General features: G+C 41.8%; 1 protein-coding gene across 1 annotated transcript in view; it reads left to right on the top strand.

The window, feature by feature from the left end:
* Positions 1-287: 287 nt before the first annotated feature.
* The window catches only part of LOC128902132 (F-BAR domain only protein 2-like), a 152,842-nt gene continuing 128,669 nt past the window's right edge, over positions 288-24,460 (top strand). The window contains exons 1-5 of the mRNA XM_054184550.1: positions 288-459; positions 7,518-7,609; positions 15,475-15,549; positions 18,176-18,317; positions 18,402-18,554. Of these exons, the coding sequence (XP_054040525.1) occupies positions 430-459; positions 7,518-7,609; positions 15,475-15,549; positions 18,176-18,317; positions 18,402-18,554 (492 nt within the window). The 5' untranslated portion in view covers positions 288-429. The remainder of the gene's footprint in view (positions 460-7,517; positions 7,610-15,474; positions 15,550-18,175; positions 18,318-18,401; positions 18,555-24,460) is intronic.

Here is a 24,460-nt window from a genome sequence, read left to right as displayed (position 1 = left end):
AGCATGAATCTATTCTCCTGGCTGTCAAATAATTTGTATGCATTCCAGCCCTCAGTATAGTCACTCCTTAGTGTTTACTGAATATTTTAGAGGGGATTTAACTCAAGATTTCTGAATCTGCCTTCTGCAAGTATATTAATATTTCTACAGAGATCAGTGTTTCTTCACTTCTGAGATAGCACTTCTCAGCTGCGGTGGGGCCGGCGCTCTGGGCATGCGCACGCCGCTCCTCCGCCCGGGGGAGGGAGAATGCGACGCGCCTGCGCAGGTGTTGTGGCGCCTGCGCGGGACGGGGTGTGGCGAAGTTGCGTGGAAGGGAGAGGTTGCATCGTTAACAGGAAGGTTGGCGCGCCGTATTGGTGCCCGTTTCCTCATTGCGTCTTGGTGGCTGAGGCTGAACTCGCTGAGGGTCGGGGTGGCGGCGTCGTGATGATGGCGTACTTCGTGGAGAGCTTCTGGGTAGGGAAGCGGCGCGGGACGGTTTTTCCGTGTCGCGGGTGGGATGATGGGCACGGCACGGTAAAGTGCGGTGCGGTGCAGTGCAATACAATACAACACAGTGCAGTCGGCGTACTTTCCATAGGAGCAGCCTCGACTCTTACGCTACCCTGAGGACTGGCCTTGGGTCTTGCTGTGGGGAGCGTGGCGGAGGGAGGGTGGCCGCTGTCCCCTCCGTGGCACCCTGTGCCTCTTGCGGCGGCCTCCTGCGCCTGCCGCGGCTCGCCTTGCCTCGGCCAGGCTGGGCTGTGGGGGAAGCGCTCTATCCCTGCCTCGCTCGGTGGTCCGTTAGGGAGAAACGTTGGGGAGAGGGATTGCTGGGCCAAGGGACGTGCAGGTACGAGCAAGAGACCCTTTGCTAGGGGTCCTACTGTTGCAGCCGCTGTGGTGCGTAGATGGGGCTTCTATTGCAGTTTGAGCTCTCTTCCGTAAGTTTCTTCATTAAGAAACATTAAATGTTTTTGTAAGATATTTCCATTATACATGGCTAGGTTTTGTTTTGTCACTTTGAGTACACTCATACTGGTACAGTAGAATAAAAAGTATTCGTTATCATTGACTTACTGTTTTCTTAGCACTACTTAAGAAGTGTTGCATAAGCTTTAACATAAGTTTGATTTTTAAACTGACTGGTGCAGGCAATACTCTTGTTAATTGTGAGTCTATTAAACCGTTTCAGGTCAACCAAAATAAGCAATTTCTAAGCCAGTCAGTGTATATTTGTTAGTTGTTTTAAATTAATTTGATTCAACTCTTGGAAGTTCTGTGTATAGCTGAAACTGGTCTTTGTGTAATGCTGTGCATGGTAAGTCTGCAAGTTCTGTGATATAAAATTGTGTGTTTAAATTGGTTTTGACTAATTCTTTTTATTTTATCTTTTAATTGCTGGTGTTACCTGTAGATTTTTTTAGAATGGCTGTGAGGAAGATTCCTTTCAAGTTCTTTTGTAATATGTAAGGGCTGGCTGTGTTCAGGGCTAATTATCTTAGCTTTGTGAAGAAGCTTGCTCTAATAAGTATAAGATATATTCTCATATGTGCTTATGTGATATGAGTGATAATGAGGCTTGTCATGCTTCCACCTGGAGTTCCATTCACATGTTTATATAGTGCTACTCTTCTGCTTGGCACACAGTTGGATGCTCAGTTTCAAGAGAGCTGTTGTGCAATATTTTCTCAGTCTCCTCCCTCTCTGTCTGCATTTAGCATGAGTTGGCAACTTTTCATCTCTTTGTTCAAAAAAACATTTTTAGTTATCTAGATATAGATAAAAATATCTGTTCTCCTTCATGTACATAGAGCTTCTCTGGAGCTGATCTTTATTTAATTTATTGAAGCTGGAAGAAGAAAATTGAAATTCCCAGGTTGCTTTTGTGTTCAAATTCCTCAAACCTTTCAGAACTGAAGAAGATATGTTGCCAGTGTAAACATCAGGTGACTCCTTTTTTTGACTTTTGATGCTCTCAATTTTATGTAGCTCTTTCAGACACTTGGTAGTTGAAAATTACTGTTAGCTAGCTTTCAAAAATATAACACCAGAGGAATATTTTCATGTATTCAGGGTACATTAAATAATTGCCTAGGCGGAAGGTATGAAACACGTTACTTATTTGAAACTGCAGCAAGCAGCAACAGTTTAAACAAAATGACAGTGATGTTTATCAGAGCACCTAAAATGAGTTTAAATTTACCCGGAGTTAGGTGAATGAAAAAAAGTCGACAATACAAATGGACAAACCATAATGACTAGTATATGTCTTTCTGAGTTTCTGGGTAAAGATAAGGTTGGTTTTGGTTAATGTTTGGAACTTTAATTTCAGAATTACAGGAACATACACCGAGTTTCTATTGTTCTGTTGCACTAAAACTTGTAAATTAATTATTAAATAGGGTAGCTTTTAAGTAGCATAAATCAAATCTTGTCGTTGTTGAAAAGTTGTACCTAGTTTCAGCAAATACTTTATTTTACCTATATGAGGGAGTTGTGCCCCCCTCCCCCATTAATGGATTGTGTACGGTTATTTGGCATATTGGTATAACTCTGGAATCTTCTTGATGCAGGCAAAATTTTTCTACCAAAAGGACTTCTATGCCATTATGATTTATCTGTATTAGGATTCTTGCATGCATAATCTGCATGTGGTTTTTTTCATTCTCCTATCTGACAGAATAGTATGGGTAGTACTGTTAAGTGTAAAACTAGCTGTAGGACAGCTTCTCTGGAGCTGACCAAAACAAGAGGCAAAGGATACAAATTTTTCAATTCTCACCCCAGAAATTGAAGCAAGTGACTCTATTTCCCACATTCATTCTTTTCTAGGCTTTACCTATTTAGCGTTTATCTAACAAGACGGGTGGATTTTTTTGGTCATATTTCATTGATATATCATGTTTGCCATAGGCAGTTGTACGGTTTAACTAGGGTTTGGAAACTTAATTTGGAGATTATCTAGTTTTCATTTTATGACAATTTGGAGTAAATTAGGGTCTTAAACTTTTTATGGTTGAGTACCACTCTAAATATCCAGTCTAAACCTCCCCGGCGCTCTCTACAGCTACCTGAAAGGAGGTTGTAGAGAGGTGGGGGTCGGCCTCTTATCTCAAGTAACAGGTGATAGGACAAGAGGAAATGGCCTCAAGTTGTGCCAGGGGAGTTTTAGACTGGATATTAGGAAAAATTTTCACACCGAAAGGGTTATTAAGCATTGGAACAGGCTGTCCAAGGAAGTGGTTGAGTCACCATCCCTGGAGGTATTTAAAAGATGGGTAGACATAGTGCTTAGGGATATGGTTTAGTGATGATTTTTGCCAGCGTTAGGTTGATGGTTGGACTAGATGATCTGAAAGGTCCCTTCCAACCTTGGCAATTCTATGATTCTAAGAAGGATATGGACCTTTTGGAGCAAGTCTAGAGTAGAGCCATGAAGATGATCAGAGGGCTGGAACCTCTCTCCTGTGAGTACAGGCTGGGAGAGTTGGGGTTGTTCAAGCTGGAGAAGACTCCAGGGAGACCTTGTAGCAGCCTTCCAGTACCTAAAGGGGGCCTACAAGAAAGCTGCAGAGGGACTTTTTACAAGGCCATATATTGATAGGACGAGGAGTTATGGCTTCAAACTGGACGAGGGTAGATTTAGATTAGATATCGGGAAGAAATTTGTCACTATGAGAGCATGGTGAGGCACTGGAACAGGTTGCCCAGAGAAGCTGTGGATGCCCCGAAGAGGCTGTGGATGCCCCATCCCTGGAGGTGTTCAAGGCCAGGCTGGATGGGGCTTTGAGCAACCTGGTGTAGTGGGAGGTGTCCCTGCCCATGGCAGGGGTTTGGCACTTTAAGGTCCCTTCCAACCTAAACCATTCTATAATACATACTTGTTTTTTGTAAATTGATCTTTTTCCTCTTAGCTGCAGTATACCTCTCTGTCTTTTTCCTAAATAGAGAGCATTAACTCTGCTGCTCAATGTATGAATTGTTTGAGCTACTCTTCATGAAATTACCTTCTAAATGAAGTAGTTCTGGATAGGCCCTATAGCTTTTCCTCAGCAGAAAAATGTGTGCTCTCTGCACTGAGATACCATGCTTTTACATAGGTACGTATATGTCTCCAAACGCAAGCAGAAGATAATCTAATTTATAGAATTGTCATCAGGTTAATAGTCAGTACTCTTCATCATGTAACTTGTAAATAATTGAACAGTTTTGAAATTGAGATGCTTGTGCTCATAGATGGAGCCTGATATTGGTAAGGTAGGCTGCAGTTGGCATTATGTTTGCAAGCAAAAACATCTTTTAGCTTTCCCAAACTTAAGGCACATAGGCCCTCAAATCTGTGAGTCTGCTTTGGACTTGCTGCTTTGTTTAAATCTTAATATATTTTTCACATAGCCTCACAGCCTCTGATAACTATTGAGAATGTATAAAGGTGTGGCTTTCAGGGGACTTTGAATTGAGAAAAGTATCTGTTTCTCTCTTTTGCTTTTTGCTATTCAGTGTGAAGGCAAGAACAAGAGGAGGACTGATTTGAAAACTTCATATAAGTGGATAAACTAGTTTGCAATAATCTTCAGTTACAGTTGTGAAACAAGATGATGACAGGAATTGTTTTTTCTGGCTCATTCCATTCCGTAAAGGTTTGCAAAGTTACATTTCTGATAGATTATCAGCCCTCAGGAAGGCTGCAGCCAGAGGCTGGGTCATGGCTATGCTACCCTTCCTGTATTTCTAAACTGGCAGGAAATTTATGGAGCTCCAGTATAGAAAAGATTAAAAGCTACTCCATTATGAAAAGTTGTTTTTAAAAGTTCAGCAGCAGTCTATGTTCAGCACATTTTGATCAATATGTTGGTTTCGGTAGAATACCTTAAAGCAAGGGAAAGAACATTTCATAAAGGAGAATTTTATTAGTTTTTCTGGAAGAAATGCTTAATGCTTATTTGTAAAAGTTTACTCCAAATTTGGTCACAATAACAACTTTGATATAGTTAAATAAGAGGGGTTTTATTGTATTTTAATTGAAAACATCAGTAATGTCTTAATTATAGAGTTATTCTGGTGATTTTTGTAATGCAGTGGCATTCAAGGTTTATATTAAGTAAATACAGAAAACTAACAAGGTGCACCAGTAGTCAAAATTATTTTGAGCTTCAAACTGGTTAGATAGGAGTAAAAGGGGAGTGGGATTGTTTACTTTTTGCATTTGCAGATATCTTATGTTTAGTCGTTGTGGTTTAACCCCAGCTGGCAAATAAGCCCCAGGCAGCCACTTCCTCATTCCCACACAGTGGGATGGGGGAGAGAATCAGAAGGGTGAAAGTGAGAAAACTCGTGGGTTGAGATAAAGACGGTTTAATAGGTAGAGCAAAAGCCGTGCACGCAAGCAAAGCAAAACAAGGCATTCATTCCCTGCTTCCCATCGGCAGGCAGGTGTTCAGCCATCTCCAGGGAAGCAGGGCTCCATCACGCATAACAGTGACTTGGGAAGACAAACGCCATCGCTCCGAACGTCCCCCCTTCCTTCTCCTTCCCCCAGCTTTATATGCTGAGCATGACGTCATATGGTCTGGAATATCCCTTTGGTCAGTTGGGGTCAGCTGTCCCGGCTGTGTCCCCTCCCAACCTCTTGTGCACCCCCAGCCTGCTCGCTGGTGGGGTGGGGTGAGCAGCAGAAAAGGCCTTGACTCTGTGTAAGTGCTGCTCAGCAGTAGCTAAAACATCCCTGTGTTATCAATGCTGTTTCCAGCACAAATCCAAAACATTGCCCCATACTAACGACTGTGAAGAAAAATAACTCTATCCCAGCCAAAACCAGCATGTTAATAAAAGTGGATCTGGCTTCCTCAAACCTAGTTTGCTAGTTATTAGTTCTTAATTGCATTCCCAATGTGCAAAGTGTTTAAAAAAAGTGTTTGTTCATATTTGTTATCATTAACTACTCCAGTTCATTGAACTGTTCTGATTAGACTGGTACTTGGAATAGTAAGACTACATCAAAAAAACCTAAAAAAAATTACATTTCCTACTAGTTAGTGTCATCCTTCCTTTGTTTTTCAAACATATAAAAGCCTTGCCCTGTAGATAGTCCTTTTAAAGTTTGCTATATTTTGGTGTATTCAATTTAGTTCTACTTGTACTTCTTACAGACCTTTCTGTAATTGTACTTATGCTAAACTGATCTGCGTTTTGATGAACTTTTTCAGATTACAATTTACTGCAGTCTTAGGAACAGTCATTTTATAGGTGTCTGTCTTTTTGTTTGTTTGTTTTTTGTTTTCCCCAATGCTTGGAAGAAGTAAAGCAAATAATTCTAGTGCAGTTAACACTTCACAGAAGTTGGCCTACTACTGCGGCTGCTGTGAGGTTCATCCATCCGCTTGTGTCTGCTTCCACTTAAGCTGGCAGATCCCTGCCCGCCGCCACCTCCTTGTTCCCATCTATTTTGCTGAGCAATGCAGCTGTTCATGTCCTCATAGAGATCTGGATCACTGATTTTTATTTGCTAGCTTTATTTTTCAGCTGTATAGTTTCCCTGATCAGGTGTGCCTTATGGCTCCACAAACAAATTTTTCCAGAACAAAAAGGACAGAAATGATTGGAGTGGTGTCTGACCAAATCCTCAGGCTCCTTTCACTGGAGATGTAGAGCTGCCATTGTGAAAAGTCCAAGATTCTGCTTCCCATCCTTCTTTCCCTTCCAACGTGAACATGCATACAATTTTCCTGAGAGCGTGCTTCTGTCTTTAGCAGCAGCAGCATTATGGATTTGAAGCTTTTGGAAGGCAGGAGGGGAATGGATAGTTTGACAGGAAAACTCTTATAGTAGCAGTGTTGTTCTGTTATTCTGTGCCTTGTCTCACCTTCATTTCATTTATTGTTGCTTTCTCCTGTTTGGGGGAAGTTCACTATGGTGCCAGAGTGATAAGTTGGCTGAGTTTATTAATCAGTTTTTAGGGCAGTGTCTCAGTTTTAATGGTGAGAAATGCCTTACTGATTGGAAAATGTTTTAAGTTTTAAAACTAAACTTAAGAATAGACAAAGGAATGTGACTTGTGAGAAGGAAGAAGTTAGTGATTTTTACCAGTTTTACAAAAAACAGAGGCATATCCATGAAGAATTGGGGAGGTGGGATATCCAGTGATCCCAAAGTGTGAATTTTAGTTCATGGGAAATAATGAAAGATATGAGGGAATGCAGTATTAAGTATATGTTTAATAAGATGGGAAGTGAAAGAATACAAGACCCGTAGAAACATAGAAAATAAATGGCTTTAAATATAGTCTAGAAATACGTAATAGAAGAGTTGTCATTCAAAGGGTAGCAGTGGTTGCTGAGGTGATTTTAATTTGTTTTACATATAAGGGATTGAAGGGAACTAACAGCAATTGGTAAAAAGCTGAAGCATTAGAAATCATTCACTTCATGAAACTTGATCAGTTATTAAAATATATTGGTTCCATACTTTGTTCTGTAATTGGTTTAGCATGTTGTGTTTCATAGTTCTACTTTCTTTTTATTATTAATCTTTAGGGGGAAAGGAACAATGGCTTTGATGTCCTCTATCACAACATGAAACACGGACATTTGTCAACAAAAGACTTAGCAGACTTTATAAGAGAAAGGTAAGTATTCATCCTTGCTAATCCTCGCTCTTTGTGGGTTTTATTTAAGTTTATCATTGTTTAAGTAATGTGCAAAACATAAAAATCAAGGAGCATTTTAAAATGTCTCTCATATCCTACAAGAACATTTAGGTTTATTCCATTCCCTTAGAACTGAATAGTGACTCTTAAGCGTCAATTAATAACAAACTTCTAATTTTTAGGTTTGAATTAAAAAAACAAGAGTAAAAAGCTAGAAGTGCCACATTAGGTGTCCAGCAGTTTATTTAAATTAATCCATATTTTTTTGTCACGTTTGGAAGAAAAGCAACAATTTAAGTAGTAAAAATTATCAGTCTTGAAGTTTTTGACTATAGATGTAGAATTAGGGTATTGGCAAGTTCTAGTATGATCTTAATCTAAAAGTATAATTTTTTTAAGATGTTGAGAAACTAGGTTGATTAAAGAAAAGGGAGTGATACATATGGACAAGAAAATAATATGCAGAAAATGACTCAGGTTGTTCTTTATGGGATGGAAGGGACAGAACTGAAACCTGCAAATGTGACAACTTCCTAAACAGATGTTCTTTATAAAAGATGATTGCTGCTGCTACTTTGACCATAAGAATTTCCATGATGGATGAAATTAATGATATGTCTGCTTCAGAATTTTGTCTTATTTGGTTACTGACACCAGATGATGTATGGAAAAAACTTGCAAGAGACTAATTGAGGACCTGTTTCAGTGAAGGTTTCTTGCAGTAAAAGCTGTCTAAAAAAACCAGCCTTTGTTTTCTGGATTTTTTCTTATCAAAATTTCAGTTTTGGCCTGAAATAGACCTCAACTAAGAATTTTTTAAAAAAATTTCAACAAGATGTAGCCATCATATCTGACAGGTACTCAGCGACACTGACTTTTGCATAGTTTCAAAGGGAGTTGAAGTGGAGAAAATGACAAAAATCTTTCCACTGAGTGAAACAGGTGAATTCCAGAGTCCGTATCTGATAGGCTGTCTCCTGTTGGAAGGACTGCACAAACCAAGGAATGCTGTGTTTCAAGAATCCCTGATTCCAGAAAACATATTATGAAGCGAGACAGTTCTGGATTTAGTGGATTTTGGATTTAGCGGAGGGATATTACGCTGTTGATGTTTAGTATGAAATGTTTAGGGCTTCACAAGCTGCTAAAAAAAATTTTTTTTTTTTTAATTTAAAAACTGCTTAACTGCTTTTAATATTGACTGAATATCCGTTGTGTTTTCTTCATCTCTGCTTTATTGAAACATCTTGATATGCCAGGCTGCCATAAAAACAAAAAAAGTTGCATGCCAAATATATGCTGCTTTTCAAGTCGGGTACATCACTGATGAATCTCAGTCTAAGCTAGTGGTAGTTTGTGGCATATAGTTTGTAGTTTCAAAGAAATAAATGGACTTTAAATATTTGGTGTTCTCACTTAAGTAAAAAATGCTTATGACTGTCCATATCTAGGCAGTGAAGCCTTTCCACTGCCATTGGCAGGTTATTGCAGTGTTGTCAGTCTATTTCCTGGGAAATAAATATGGTTCAGTAGCACATGTGGGTCAAATTCTTGATCTCAAAAGACATTGTATTGGGTAATACTACAACAGTCTTGCTTGTCTTGACCGTATTCTGTTTTGTATCTTTGTTTATCATAGAATGGTTTAGGTTGGAAGGGACCTTAAAGATCATCTTGTTCCAACCCCCCTGCTGTGGGCAGGGACACCTCCCACTACACCAGGTTGCTCAAAGCCCCATCCAGCCTGGCCTTGAACACTTCCAGGGATGGGGCGTCTACAGCTTCTCTGGGCAACCTGTTCCAGTGCCTCACCATGCTCATAGTGACAAATTTCTTCCCGATATCTAATCTAAATCTCCCCTCTTCCAGTTTGAAGCCATAACTCCTCATCCTATCAATATATGGCCTTGTAAAAAGTCCCTCTGCAGCTTTCTTGTAGGCCCCCTTTAGGTACTGGAAAGCTGCTACAAGGTCTCCCCGGAGCCTTCTCTTCTCCAGCTTGAAAAACCCCAACTCTCCCAGTCTGTCCTCATGGGATGCTCCAGCCCTCTGATTGTGGCCCTCCTCTGGACCTGCCCCAGAGCTGGATGCAGTATTCCAGATGGGGTCTCACCAGAGCAGAGTAGAGGGGCAGAATTACCTCCCTTGCCCTGCTGGCCATGCTGCTTTTGATGCAGCCTGGGCTGCGCTTGGTTTTCTCAGCTGTGAGCACACATTGCCAGCTCATGTTGAGCTTCTCATCCACCAACACCCCCAAGTCATCCTCTTCAGGGCTGCTCTCACTCCATTCTCCACCCAACATGTATTTGTGCTTGGCATTACCCCGACCCAGGTGCAGGACCTTGTATTTGGCCTGGTTGAACTTCATGAGGTTCGCACAGGCTTACTTCTCAAGCCTGTCCAGGTCCCTCTGGATGGCATCGCCTCCCTCTAGCATGTTGACTGCTCCACACAGCTTGGTGTCGTCAGCAAACTTACACTTGCACTTGAGGGTATACTCAATCCCAACATCCGTGTTGCCAACAAAGATGTTAAATAGTACTGGTCCCAGTACTGACCCCTGAGGAATACCACTCATCAGTGGTCTCCACTCGGACATCGAGCTGTTGACTGCAACACTTTGAGTGTGGCCATCAAATTATTTCCTTGTCCACTGAGGGGGTCCATCCGTCAAATCTATATCTCTCCAATTTAGAGACCAGGATGTCATGCGGGACAGTGTCAAATGCTTTGCACGAGTCCAGGTATATGATGTCAGTTGCTCTTCCCTTATCTACTAATGCTGTAACGCCATCGTAGGGAGCCACCAAATTTGTCAGGCACGATTTCCTCTTAGTGAAGCCATGTTGGCTGTCACCAATCAGATCCTTATTTCCATATGCCTTAGCAGAGTTTCCAGGAGGATCTGCTCCATGATCTTGCTGGGCACAGAGGTGAGACTGACTGGCCTGTAGTTCCCTGGGTCTTCCTTTTTTCCCTTTTTGAAAATGGGGGTTATGTTTCCCCTTTTCCAGTCAGTGGGAACTTTACCAGAGTGCCACGACTTCTCAAATATGATGGATAGTGGCTTGGCAACTTCATCTGCCAGTTCCCTCAGGACCCACGGATGAATCCCATCAGGTCCCATGGACATGTGCACCTTCAGGCTCCTCAACTGGTCTTGAATCTGGTTTTCTCCTACAGTGGGCAGTACCTTGTTCTCCCAGTCCCTGCCTTTGTCTTCTGGGACTTGGGCAGTGTGGTTAGAGCCCTTGCTGGTGAAGACCGAGGCAAAAAAGAGGTTGAGTACCTCAGCCTTGTCCTGGGTGATCAGGTCTCCCGTTTCCTTCTGGAGAGGGCCTACATTTTCCCTAGTCTTCCTTTTATCACTGAAATACCTATAGAAGCTTTTCTTGTTGCCCTTGACGCTCCTGGCCAGATTTAACTCTGTCAGGGCTTCAGCTTTCCTAACCTGATCCCTGGCTGCTCAGACAATTTCTCTGTATTCCTTCCAGGCTACCTGTCCTTGCTTCCACCCTCTGCAGGCTTCCTTTTTCTGTTTGAGTGTATCCAGAGCTCCTTGTTCATCCATGCAGGCTTCCCGGTGTTTTTGCCTGACAACTTCTTTGTTGGGATGCATCACACCTGAGCTTGGAGGAGGTGGTCCTTGAATACTAACCAGCTTTCCTGGGCCTCTCTTCCTTCCAGGGCTTTATCCCATGGTAGGTACTCCGTCAAGCAGGTCCCTGAAGAGACCAAAGTCTGCTCTCCTGAAGTCCAGGATAGTCGGTTTGCTGTGCGTCCTCTTTGACACCCTAAAGATCTTGAACTCCACCATCTCATGGTCACTGCAGACAAGGCTTCCTTTGAGCTTCACATTCCCCACCAGCCCCTCCTTGTTGGTGAGAACAAGGTCCAGTGTGGTTCCTCTCCTCGTGGGCTCCTCTATTTGTTGGAGAAGGAAGTTATCATCGACACATTCCAGGAACCTCCTGGATTGCTTGTGCCATGCTGTGTTGTCCCTCCAACAGATATTGGTATGGTTGAAGTATCCCATGAGGACCAGGGCCTGTGAACGTGAGGCTGCTCCCATCTGTCTATAGAGGGCCTCATTTGCTCGGTCTTCCTGGTCAAGTGGCCTGAACAGACCCCCACTATAACATCACCTGTCCCTGCCCTCCCTTTAATCCTGACCCATAAGCTCTCAGTTGGTTCCTTATGCATCCCCAGGCAGAGCTCCATGCACTCCAGATGGTCATGGACATAGAGGGCAACATCTCCTCATTGTCCCCCCTGCTTTTCTTTCCTGAAGGGCCTGTATCCCTTTCAATCCCCTTCCTTTGGATCAGGAGGATTGATGAAAAAAACCTACTACTTATTGCAAAGAACTTAAGAGATGATGTATACAATTATCTCTTTCCCTCCTGTAGTCTGAATATTATTTTGCGGTACTCTCTTCTACTAGGAATATGTAAGTGGATGAGCAAGATTAATTAGGAGCCACCTATATCTAGTGTTTTTATGCCCTACTTACACCTGATTTTCTGAGTTGTTCCCTATGAAGACTAAACATATATATTTGCAATTTCTTCATGTCTGCCCTTCCATTCCTTCTGAACATATTGGCCAGTTTTATTCACATGTGGAGATATAGGAGAGTGGAAAAACTGAAAATTGCTGGCTAAGTAGAGGAGACACATCTGAGTTGGTGATAGTACATACAAAAAGTTAGAGTACTTTACTATCAAACAGTATATACAGTTGTCAGCTGGTCAGTCAGCATTGCTGGAGTCTCCAGACTAGCCAGAATATTTTATTTTTTTATGGGAGTGGCATAAAAGAGAAAGGAAAGACAGTTGAGTGTATTTGCACGTACAAACTGATTAGGGCACAAAGGACATGTTTGTATGAAGTCAGTCTCCATTAGTTGTGCTGTTCAGAATAGTGTTTTGGTTGTGTGCAGCCTAATCAGGGAAGAGTATTGTTCCCTTTTCTCCAGCCTTGGAAATAGTAATAACTAAAAAAGAAAAATTGTCTAGTATGTGGAAAAAATGGTGGGTTTTTTTTATAATTATAGTCAGCTTAAGCATTTTAATTACAATCTTTCTTTCAAAACTTCTATAAGAACCTTCTGAAATCACAAAGTTTTTTTTCCTCTGATAAAATGAAACTGGATATCCCTAGAAGGAGCAGAAGGTTTCCCCTTTGTCTGTGTTCAGTTAGTCAATACCAATTCAGTTTTCAAATGTGGTATTCACTTTTTAATGGTCAGGTACTAAAGGAACTGTAGGATAGTTGGATCTATGGTTCTTTACTGCCTTTTGTCCAGATATTCTGCTACTGTGAATGGGAAAGACTTGCTCAGTCAGTAGTTATTGCTTTCTAGGAGGTTCAGATATGTGTCCTGAAAGAGTGAATTTTGTGGCAGGCAGTCTGCTCAATGTTGGTAAATCTTGAGTGGGTCAGGATATCTGTCTGCTGAAAGATAGATATCTTTGTTCTATTCTTGATAAAGCATGTAGAAATTATGTTTTAAAAGAAGTTAAAATATAAGAAGATTGGGCTGCCCCCGTGCTGTTTTGGGGTTTGTGGGTTTTTTTGTTGTTTTTTTTTTCTTTAAATATTGGGAAGATTTTGTAGGTGAGCTGTCTTGTGTTTGTGTGCATTTAACACCTAAAGCGTTTATGTGTAAGAAACCACTCTGCTCAGCTAGGAACTGAATAAGTATTGTTGGCTTTTCTCCGGAAGTCTTTAAAACATTTTTCTGTGCCAGTTGTCTGTAAGCATCATGAAAAAGAAACTCCTTGATCAGAAGAAACTGACAATGCATGTATTCCCATTTCAGTTTAAATATTTAACAGATTCCAATCAAAGACAGATTTTTCAAATTAGTGAAAACTAATTTACTCAGATGTTCATAGTGTGTTACCAGTACATCAGAATGCTCTGGGAAGTCAGTTGATAAAACAAATGTAGATATATATGCCCATCTAGTCAGCAACAGCATGTTTCGGGTGTTAGTGTTTGTAACTGTTGTATGTTGATAATGTGTAATAAGTTGGGGAACTCCAGTTTTGTGGAGATTGCTCATGTAAGTATTTTGTAAATTGCTGCAGAGAGGTGTGGATTTTGGTCAGAAATCTTGTGTTTAAAAAAAAAAACAACCAACATTGAGCTCAAATCTGGAAAACTTTGATAGAGGCTACTGATAATTAATCAAAATATATTGTTCATCATGGTAATTAAAAAAAAAAAATCAGTGTCTCTTCTGGGTGTCTGTACATATGTGCTTGCTGCTGGGCAGTGAGCAAGAATTCCAAACCTTGGAAACTTAAACTTTTTCAGATCATCAAGAATGCTTACATATGGGGAAGGAGGAAAAAGCTTTGATGTTGGTATTTTATTTTTTTTTTAATGGTGAATAACTTTGTAGCTGTTTGTAGGTGAGATTTAAAATGTAATTGAATTACTGCATTTTATAACTTAATCCCCTTCTCCAAATTGATTGTCTAAATGACTGGATTGTTATTTTGGAAGTTCACTAGGTTTAAATACATGCTCCTCTGTCAAAGTTTCAGGTGACTGCTACTACTTTGTTTCATATTTTCATAAGAAAATGCTTTTTGCTTGGAAAGTGTTGCTGTGAAGGAGAAATAAAAACATCTGCCTCAGCAATAAGTGGTTAGTCATGGTAACTTGAGAGAATGGTGAATTTGTCATCTCTTTTTTTTTTTTTTTTTTTTTTTTTTTTTTACTCTTCTGCCCCTGAATATAGGTATTACAAAGCAGGAAAGAAATTGCTTCAAGATTTTGGATTTTCAAGACAGACAATTACAGTAGTTGCTCAAATCCAGAATGCTTATAAATCTAACTTGACACTACATATTGAGTATTGATTTAGGGTGGAAAATTATATTAGTGTGTATCTTAACCTTAATAATAGGAGAGTGAGGAAGATTGATGGGAGAAGGACTTCCAGGGGAGTCACTGCCATGATATGTTGTGTGTGACTGCTGTTCCATGGCAATTGCCCCAGTACAGGCTCTAAGGGGGAAATCTATGTGGACCCTTGGATTTTGAATCTCCAAAAGACAAGTAAAAATGTAGGTTTGAGTGCAGGAAAATATAATGAAACTTTATGTAGGGAAGAGTTTATCTAAAAGAAATCAGAATATATTGAGAAAAACTTCTTTAAAAATAATTATAAACAGTAGAACACAATATATTTCATTGCATGTTATTTGACTATGTTTTCCAAACTCAAACATCACTATGCAAAGAACTTTAAAAAAAACCAAAACCAAACAACCCCCCCCCCCCCCCCCAAAAAACCAAAACCAAAACAAAAAAAAAACCAAAACAAAACCCACAACACACAAACTAGACAAGACCCCATTTTATTTAATGTGAACAAATGTGAATGCTCAGTACGCATTCAGTTTGGGATTTTTAATGTTTCCATTACAAAGATATTTGATTTTGTTGCTCTGTAAATCTCTGGTATTTAGACAGTTTTATGTGGGCTATTGTTATGTCACTGTGTTTTGACTCCTACTAAAGAATGTTAAAGGCAGAGGGGAACAGCAGAGAGTATAGGAAGGAAGGAATCATCTTTTGTAAGTCTTGAGCCCTTAGGTTTTACTTGTTTCTGTTCCCTGCAACATTCTGTCACTGTGTTCTTAGATTTTTATTTTTTTTTTAAATATACTTCTGTGGTTTGACATACAGTTTTTGAGGGGTCATAAAATGGAGTCATTTTCAGCTGAAGTAAAAAGTCCTATGCTTTGCACCTTTAGAATGCATGTTTATCTGTCTTCAAATATCTTAAAAATTTCGATTATGCTTTTGATTGCTTTCTTTGACAGGGCTACAATAGAGGAGGCATATTCAAGGTCAATGACAAAACTAGCCAAATCAGCAGGCAATTACACGCAACTTGGGTAAGTGTGTATAAGAGAGAAATAATTAACTGCATATGTGTTAAGAATCAAGTTTTACTCTGAATATTGATGATCTTGAAGGTAGCATAACTTTAACACCTTTAAAAATGCAAAATACAGAATCATAGAATGGCTAGAGTTGGAAGGGACCTTGAAGATCATCTAGCTCAAATTCCCTGACCATGGGCAGGGACACCTCCCACTAGACCAGGCTGCTCAAAGCCCCATCCAGCCTGGCCTTGAACACCTCCAGGGATGGGGCTTCCACAACTTCTCTGGGCAACCTGTTCCAGTGTTTCACCACCCTCATTGTAAAAAATTTCTTCCTTCTATCTAGTCTGAATCTCCCCTCTTTCATTTTAAAACCATTCCCTTTCGTCCTATCGCTCCACTCCCTCATAAAGAGTCCCTCCCCATCTTTCCTGTAAGTCCCCTCTAGGTACTGGAAGGCTGCTATAAGGTCTCCCCAGAGCCTTCTCTTCTCCAGGCTGAACCACCCCAACTCTCTCAGCCTGTCCTCATGGGAGAGGGGCTCCAGCCCTCTGATCGTTTTCATGGCCCTCCTCTGGACCCGTTCCAACAGGTCCATGTCCTTCTTATGTTGAGGACCCCAGAGCTGGACACAGTACTCCAGGTGGGATCTCACCAGAGCAGAGTAGAGGGGCGGAATCACTTCCCTTGCCCTGCTGGCCATGCTGCTTTTGATGCAGCCCAGGATACAGCTGGCTTTCTGGGCTGCAAGCGTACGTTGCTGGCTCATGTTGAGCTTCTCATCCACCAACACCCCCAAGTCCTCCTCAGGGCTGCTCTCAAGCCAGTCTCCACCCAGCCTGTATTTGTGCCTGGGATTGCCATGACCCAGGGGCAGGACCTTGCACTTGGCCTGGTTGAACTTGTGGAATAATTACTAAATTGGCCAAGAATACAAAAGTACAGCATTGTTCACACATTAAGGAAAGTCATAAAATCAAGAGGCTTCTGAGGTAGAATACAGCCGCAGCTGGCACACGAAGAATGCCACATCTGCGATCACCTGTACAAGGTTGTTTGCGAAACTACACAAGGGATGGAACGGAATGCGATTGTTCCATGGCCTTCCCTTGTGACGAATAGCAGATATGGGGACGAGATGGTACTGTGGAACAGATAAGCTGCCTACTTGCTTACTACGAAACAGATAAGCAGCCCTACTCGCTACCTGAGCCAACATTTCGTCAAATGTTGATGAAATGCTGTCCTTTGTGCGAACTTTGCTCATTACAATGTACCAAAACACACCTCCATCCCGGAGGCTACCTGCCCCCAAGGTGCAACCACTCCTCCTTGAGTACACCAATCATAATAAAAGTATTTATGACTAAAGTCACTCAAACTCCACTTTGAATATAAAGAAAATAGTATAAAAATAGCCCGAGAGAGGGGGGTATCGGGGAAGACACCATTGTGAACAAGTCGGGAGAACTCCATCACTGACTTCCAGGACCAGTCGACGGGCTGAGCCTTTCTTCCCTCCCACCCCCCATAGGGACGCCTTTGGGTAACACTTAGATTATAGCGAGTGTTTCCTTGGGAAACTTAGAAATTTCTCTAGAGAATCTCTTTCCTACATTTAGAGCCAGGCTGTATCGTTTATAACTTTGTTGCGCATTTTGTATATGTAACAATACTCTTATTTGCATATGCTTTGCGGACAGTGTATTTATCACTGGCAATCCTAAGGACCTGTATATCTGTTGTTTAAATAAACTGTACTTTTTTAAGTAGCTAGTCATTTCAGTTTCTCACTGAATGCGACCAAAGACTGGAGAGTGGCCGTGCTAGTTCATGAGCACGACTAGACTGAAGGTGCAGTCCACTATTAGTGTATCCAAATCATAACAGTTTAATGCATATTAAATGCGATTGGACTGATAGTGCTGAATTGGGCATCACTCAGAATTTAAACCTAGCTGCACCTGGCCTCCCACCTCGGTGAGGATTATTAGAACGCAAGGGGGTTTATCTTCTGCCAAAACCACTTTGCCCCCTTTTCACGCAACAGAACTTTGAGGTTTGCACGGGCCCACTGTGCAACCAGATATGCACCATGTCTTTAGAATAGCTGGAGAAGTCCATTTGGTATAGAAATCTGAATATAAGGAATGACCTGTCCCCTACCTTCCTTTACCATATGGTTAATTTTGTGGTAGTAATGATGCAAGACAACTGGAAACTTAACTAGCCAAGTAACTTTTGTTTTCTATTTGCTATTCAAGTATGCACATAAAAATACTTGTACATATTTTTTTTTTTACCTGCTCTTGCATCATCTTTAGGTATATCTTTTGTCATTATTGTATGTTGATAATGGAGAAGAACAAGTTAATTTTGCTGCATGTTACACATTAGAGTAAATACAGGTAAAACATAAAACACTGAAAAGTTAGGTAGGAATCCAATTATGTTTGAAACATTTAATAAGAACATTATAGCAGTTGTTGATTTTTTTTTTCTTCAGTTTTAGCAACAGAGCTGAAATTCTGTAAACATATCAGTTATACTTTAGCACTATTTAAAAAAAACCTGTAGCCGACTGAAAGAAAAAAAATTCAGATTAGTGTTAAATTTTTTTTTCCCCTCAATCTAGGACATTTGCACCAGTTTGGGATGTCTTCAAAACCTCAACAGAAAAACTAGCAAGCTGTCACTTGGACCTTGTGCGGAGATTACAAGAGCTAATAAAAGAAGTTCACAAGTATGGAGATGAACAAATCAAAACTTATAAAAAGGTTATTAACTTTTTTCTTATGCATGTCCAATGACTTGTTAATGTTAAAATGGCTTGGTTTTGACAACTATGTGATATTTGGCAGACTAAAGAAGATGTTTCAGGAACACTGGAAGCAGTGCAAAATATTCAAAGTATCACTCAGGCCTTACAGAAATCAAAGGAAAACTACAATGCCAAGTGTGTTGAACAAGAACGTTTGAAAAAGGAAGGAGCAACACAGAGAGAAGTTGATAAGGTAGTTCTCTGACATCTTAAATTCATTGTGTTGTCAATCTGTAACACATTCATCTTGTATTAGTAAGTGAAATGCTCAGGAAGGGCTAAAAGTCGTTGTGGCTATTTCATAATGTGTGTGTGTCGTGGTTTAACCCCAGCTAGCAACTAGGACCATGCAGCCACTGTCTCACTCCCCTCACAGTGGGATGGAGAAAGAGAATCGGAGGGGTGAAAGTGAGAAAACTCATGGGTTGAGATAAAGACGGTTTAATAAGTAAAGCAAAACAAGGCATTCATTCCCTGCTTTCCATTGGCAGGCAGGTGTTCAGCCATCTCCAGGGAAGCAGGGCTCCATCACACGTAATGGTGACTTAGGAAGACAAATGCCATCACTCCGAACGTCCCCCCTTCCTTCTCCTTCCCCCAGCTTTATATGCTGAGCATGACGTCATATGGTCTGGAATATCCCTTTGGTCAGTTGGGGTCAGCTGTCCCGGCTGTGTCCCCTCCCAACCTCTTGTGCACCCCCAGCCTGCTCGCTGGTGGGGTGGGGTGAGCAGCAGAAAAGGCCTTGACTGCTTAGCAACAACCAAAACCCCGAATGTGCTATCAACACTATTCTCATCCTAAATCCAAAACAATACTACACCAGCTGCTAGCAAGTAAGTTAACCCCATCCCAGCTGAAACCAGGACAGCATGATACTTTGAATGCCTGTTTATTTTTTGTTTGCACTTCCTTATTTGTTCTGACTGCAATGCAGTTCTAATTCTTTATTTTGTAATTAACTGCTTCATATGATAATTTTGTTCAGTGGCTTTTACAGAAATTGCATATAACTGTTTCAGATTCTATTATGTTTTTGGATGCATTTTCTTAAGTAAATATGCAAACACTCAATGCTTTTGTTATTGAATTAAGGAGTAGGAAGTTTTGTGTTTTCCCCTCAAGTGAGGAACAAGTAGCTAATTATAGGAGTAGTTGAAGTCTATTCCATTGAGAAGAAAAACAAGTTAACATGCTAATTTAAGAGGTTCCAATAACGTGGACCAAAACCCCAAGGGATGAGTAACTTGATGTTGCTTTTAGTACTGTCCTTGGGTCATGGGGGAGTTTGATCCATTCACAGAATCACAGCATGGTTAAGGTTGGAAGGGACCTCTGGAGGTCATCTTGTCCAAACACCTCTGCTCAAGCAGGATCACCTAGAGCCAGTTGCCCTGGACTGTGACTAGATGGCTTTTGAAGATCTCCAAGGATGGAGACTCCACAGTCTCCCTGGACAACCTGTTCCAGTGCTTGGTCACCCTTGCAGTCAAAAAGTGTTTCCTGATGTTCAGAGGGAACCTCCTGTGTCTCAGTCTGTGCCCATTCCCTCTGGTTCTGTCACTGGGCATAACTGGAAAGAGCCTGGCTCTGTCATCTTTGTATCCTCCCTTCAGGTGTTTACATGCATTGACAAGATCTCCCCTGAGCCTTCTCTTCTCCAGGCTGAACAGCCCCAGCTCTCTCAGCCTTTCCTCATAAGAGAGATGGTCCAGTCTCTTCATCATCTTGGTGGCTGATGCAGTGAAATGCTGAAGTTAAGGCTCAATAGCCTTGGTGACTACTAAGCAGGTATTCTTTATCGCAGTGCCGGGCGCACAGGGGATTGATCCACCTAATGTGTGCGACAACTGATTTAGTTGTACGGTTTAAATACATACTATGTATGCATATTCACTAGCTTTCCAAGAAATGATTACGAATTCATTACCTCATTATTACAGGTTACTGCCCACTCCCGCATGCGCACTAGAGTCTCTCAGTGGTCTTCAGAGATATCTGGTGGTCGTTTACTTCCTCCACTCCTCTTCATCGTTGTGACTTCTGGGTCAACTGCAGGCCTCTACTCTACTCCTTTATTCTTGCTGGCACATCAAAAGTGTTAGCTTTGACTAGTCTCTGCATTCCTCAGTAACCCTGGGCCCCTTGTTTTGAGAGATAAGCTTCTACTACAAGGTTATATTGTCCTAAAGCATTCTGCCTTAAAAAAATAGGAGACAAGTTCTGCCATTTAGTACTACAACTGTTGCATCTGCTCTTTGTACAGCCTTAAGGTGCCTAGTCTCCTAAATTAAGCTCCTACTCTAATTTACAGTTCTAATATATTAAGCCCCTACTTCAATTAGTTTACAGCTTTAATATATCAAACCCTACTTCATGGCCCTTTGCTGGACTCTCTCTAGTATGTCTGTGTCTCTCTTTAAGTGCATTAATAGCAAGAGGAGGCCTAAAGAAAACATTGGACCGATACTTGTTGAAGATGGTGTCCTAGTTTGAGGTAGAACAGAACCAATTTTATTTTCATTAATTTTACTTTTCAGCTAAGTCTCTTCTAAATCTTTGAAATTAACAGCATATTGTGCAGAAAACTGTTCACTTCAGGTGAATAGTGAATGCCAAGGAACGGTAGGCAGAGAGGCTCTTGCTTTTACTTATTGCTATGACAACCAAGGTCAGCTAATTTTATTTGCCCCATTGGAGGGTTGCAAGCAGAAAAGTGTAGAGGGGTCCCACCTGCAGGGAGGAGTGGACAGGACAGGTGACCCAAAACTGACCAACAGGGCTATTCCATCCCATCTGCCCCATGCTCAGTATAAAAGCTGAGGGATCAAAGGGGTCAGCCCTCTTTCTTCAGTGGCTGATGTCCGAGGAGGACCCTGTCTGTTTGTCTGCCTTTGATCCTGATTCGTGCATTCCTGACTCCACATCTAGAATCCAGTTCCCATTTGTCGCTGACTCTAGTCTGGGACTTTTCCTGTGCCTGCTGGTGACACAATTGTCATCCTGGGAGCTTAATACGGTTTTGTATATATTTCATTTTTTATTAACTTATTAATATTTTCATGAAAGTAGTTCAGCTTTTTCCTAAACTCATGAATTTCTCTCTCTTCCCCTCTTCTATTTGGAGAAAGAGGTGGGGGGGCATCTGTCATTCTCATTGGCCAATCCAGCCCAAACCATGACAGATGGTCATCAGGGACGAAGAAGTGGAGGCATTGAATGCTTTTTTTTTTTTTTCCTTTTTTTTTTTTTTTCTCCTCCCCTCAGTCTTTAACAACACTGATAATGGGCCGGGCAGCTCAAGGTCTGAGTTGGAGGACCATGAGTGTGGGAACAGTGATTTTTCCACTTGTGGATACTGAAATTGTAAGGGACCAGCTGTATCAGCTGAATGTTCACAAGTCCATGGGGCCAGATGGGATTCATCCAGGAGTACTGAAGATGTTACATCAGGACCCCTCTTGATCCACCTACCAAAGGTCTTGGGAGTCTGGGGAGGTCCCCGCTGACTGGAAGCTAGCCAATGTTATTCCATTTTACAAGAAGGGCATGAGGGAAGACCCAGGAAACCACAGACCTGTTAGTCTAGCCTCAGTACCTGGAAAAATTATGAAGAATATTATACTGGGTACTATTGAAAGGCATTTACAGAGTCATGCAATCATCAGGCACAGCCATCATGGGTTCACAAAGGAAAAGTCCTGTTTAACTAACTTGATAACCTTCTATGATAAGGTCACCTGCCTAGTGGATGAAGGGAAGGTGGTGGATGTAGTTTTTCTGGATTTTAGTAAGGCTTTTGATACTGTCCCTCACAGCATCCTTCTGGACAAGTTGTCCAACTGTGAGATGAGCGGATTCATGGTGTGCTGGGTGAAGAACTGGCTGAAGGGCAGGGCTAAAGGGGTTGTAGTGAATGTGGCTACACCTGGCTGGTGGCCAGTCACCAGCTGTGTGCCTTGGGGCTTGATTCTAGGGCTGGTGCTGTTCAGTATTTTTCAGTGATTTGGATGCAGGAGTTGAATGCACCATTAGTAAGTTTGCTGATGATACCTAACTGGGAGGTGCTGTTGACTCTCTCAAGGGACAAGAGGCCTTGCAGAGGGATCTAGATAGATTAGAGCACTGGGCAATCGTTAATGGCATGAAATTTAACAAGTCCAAATGCCAGACTCTGCACCTGGGACAGAGTATAGATTGGGAGAGGAGTGGCTGGAGAGCAGCCCTGCAGAAAGGGATCTGGGGGTGCTGGTTAACAGCAGGCTCAATGTGAGTCAGCAGCGTGCCCTGGCAGCCAAGAGGGCACACTGCATCCTGGGGTGCATCAAACACAGCATAACCAGACAGGTAACAGAGGTGATGATCCAGCTGTATTAAGCATTGGTGCAGTTCTGGGCCCCACAACTTAAGAAGGATGTGAAGGTCCTTGAATGTGTCCAGAGGAGGGTAACAAAGCTGGTGAGAGGGCTGGAAGGCATGTCCTATGAGGAATGGCTGAGGACTCTGGATTTGCCTAGTTTGGAGAGAAGGAGGCTGAGGGGCGACCTCATTGCTCTCTACAGCTTCCTGAGGAGGGGATGTGGAGAGGGAGGTGCTGAGCTCTTCTCCCTGGGATCCAGTCATAGGATGCGAGGGAATCCCAGAATGGTAGGGGTTGGAAGGGACCTTTGGAGATCATCTAGTCCAACCCCTCTGCCAGAGCAGGGGGTTCACCTAGAGCAGGTTCCACAGGAACGCGTCCGGGGGGGTTTTAAATGTCTCCAGGGAAGGAGACTCCACCACCTCTCTGGGCAGCCTGTTCCAGTGCTCTGCCACCCTCAAAGTAAAGTTCCTCCTCATGTAAAGATGGAACTTTCTATGTTCAAGTTTGTGCCTGTTACCTCTTGTCTTGTGTTGTGGTTTGGGCCAGGTTGGCCAATGACAAGACGACAGATGCTCTCCCCCACCTCTCGCTCCAAGGAGAAGAAGAGAGAGATAAATAGTTTTTTCTGAACTCATAACTCTAAACTACTTAAATAGTAACAATAAAATGAAAAATGAAATAATAAAATAGATACAATATATATAAATATATACAAAACCATATCAAGCTCCCAGGGAGACAGTCAGTGGCAGTCACTGGGAAAGTTCCAGACTGGTCTCAGTGACAAATGGGAACTGGATTCCAGAACACACTGATGAGTATCAAAAGTAGACGAACTGATAGGGTCCTCCTCAGACATCAGTCAGTGAAGAAAGAAAGCCCTTGAAGAAGCAGAACAATTGAAGAAGAGCCCTTTGATCCCTCAGCTTTTATGCTGAGCATGGCAGATGGGCTGGAATACCCGATTGGTCAGCTTGGGTCACCTGACCTGTCCACTCCTCCCCACAGGTGTGACCCCTCCATGGGGTAAACAACCAGGTCAGCTGACCCTGGTTGCCCCAGCAACAAGTGTGAGCAAGAGCCTCTCTCCCTGAGCAGAAAGTGGGCTCTGCTCCACCCCGAACCAGGACATTCCACCCCTTAGTCCATACCATTAGCACCTTGCTCAGATTACTGTCACTTCTTATCCATCAAATATATACATATATATGCACACAGATTAGTCATCTATGATTTATCTCTATACACAAAATTTCATTAAGTCCACTGAAGTCATAATTATAGAATTTAATCTATCATAGTAGACTCAGGATTAAGTATTCTCACCAAAGGTCAAATTTTCTTGAGGTATACATTGAACTTCCCCATACTTCAGCATCACCCACCAAGTACATCCAGGTCCTTGAGCAAAAACAGTCCTACGAATGGGTTTGCCTTTGCCTGAAGTAGGAAAAACCCAAACAGCTTTCCCCAGCATATTCCTTCCATGCACCACAGGGACTTTATCCCCTTCTACTGTATGTAAAAGCTCCATTGATGTTAACTAACCAGGTAGCTTGTGCTAAATGCTTGTCCCAATTTTTAAAAGATCCACCACCCATTGATTTCAGGGTGGTTTTTAACAATCCATTGTATCGCTCAGTTTTCCCAGAAGCTGGTGCACGATAGGGGATGTGATATACCCACTCAATGCCATGCTCTTTTGCCCAATTACTTAGAAGACTGTTTTTGAAATG

This window comes from Rissa tridactyla, chromosome W, assembly GCF_028500815.1.
Source record: "Rissa tridactyla isolate bRisTri1 chromosome W, bRisTri1.patW.cur.20221130, whole genome shotgun sequence".
Classification (NCBI taxonomy): domain Eukaryota; kingdom Metazoa; phylum Chordata; class Aves; order Charadriiformes; family Laridae; genus Rissa; species Rissa tridactyla.
The sequence above is the reverse complement of the archived record's forward strand: the minus strand, read 5'-3'. Positions and strand labels throughout refer to the sequence as shown.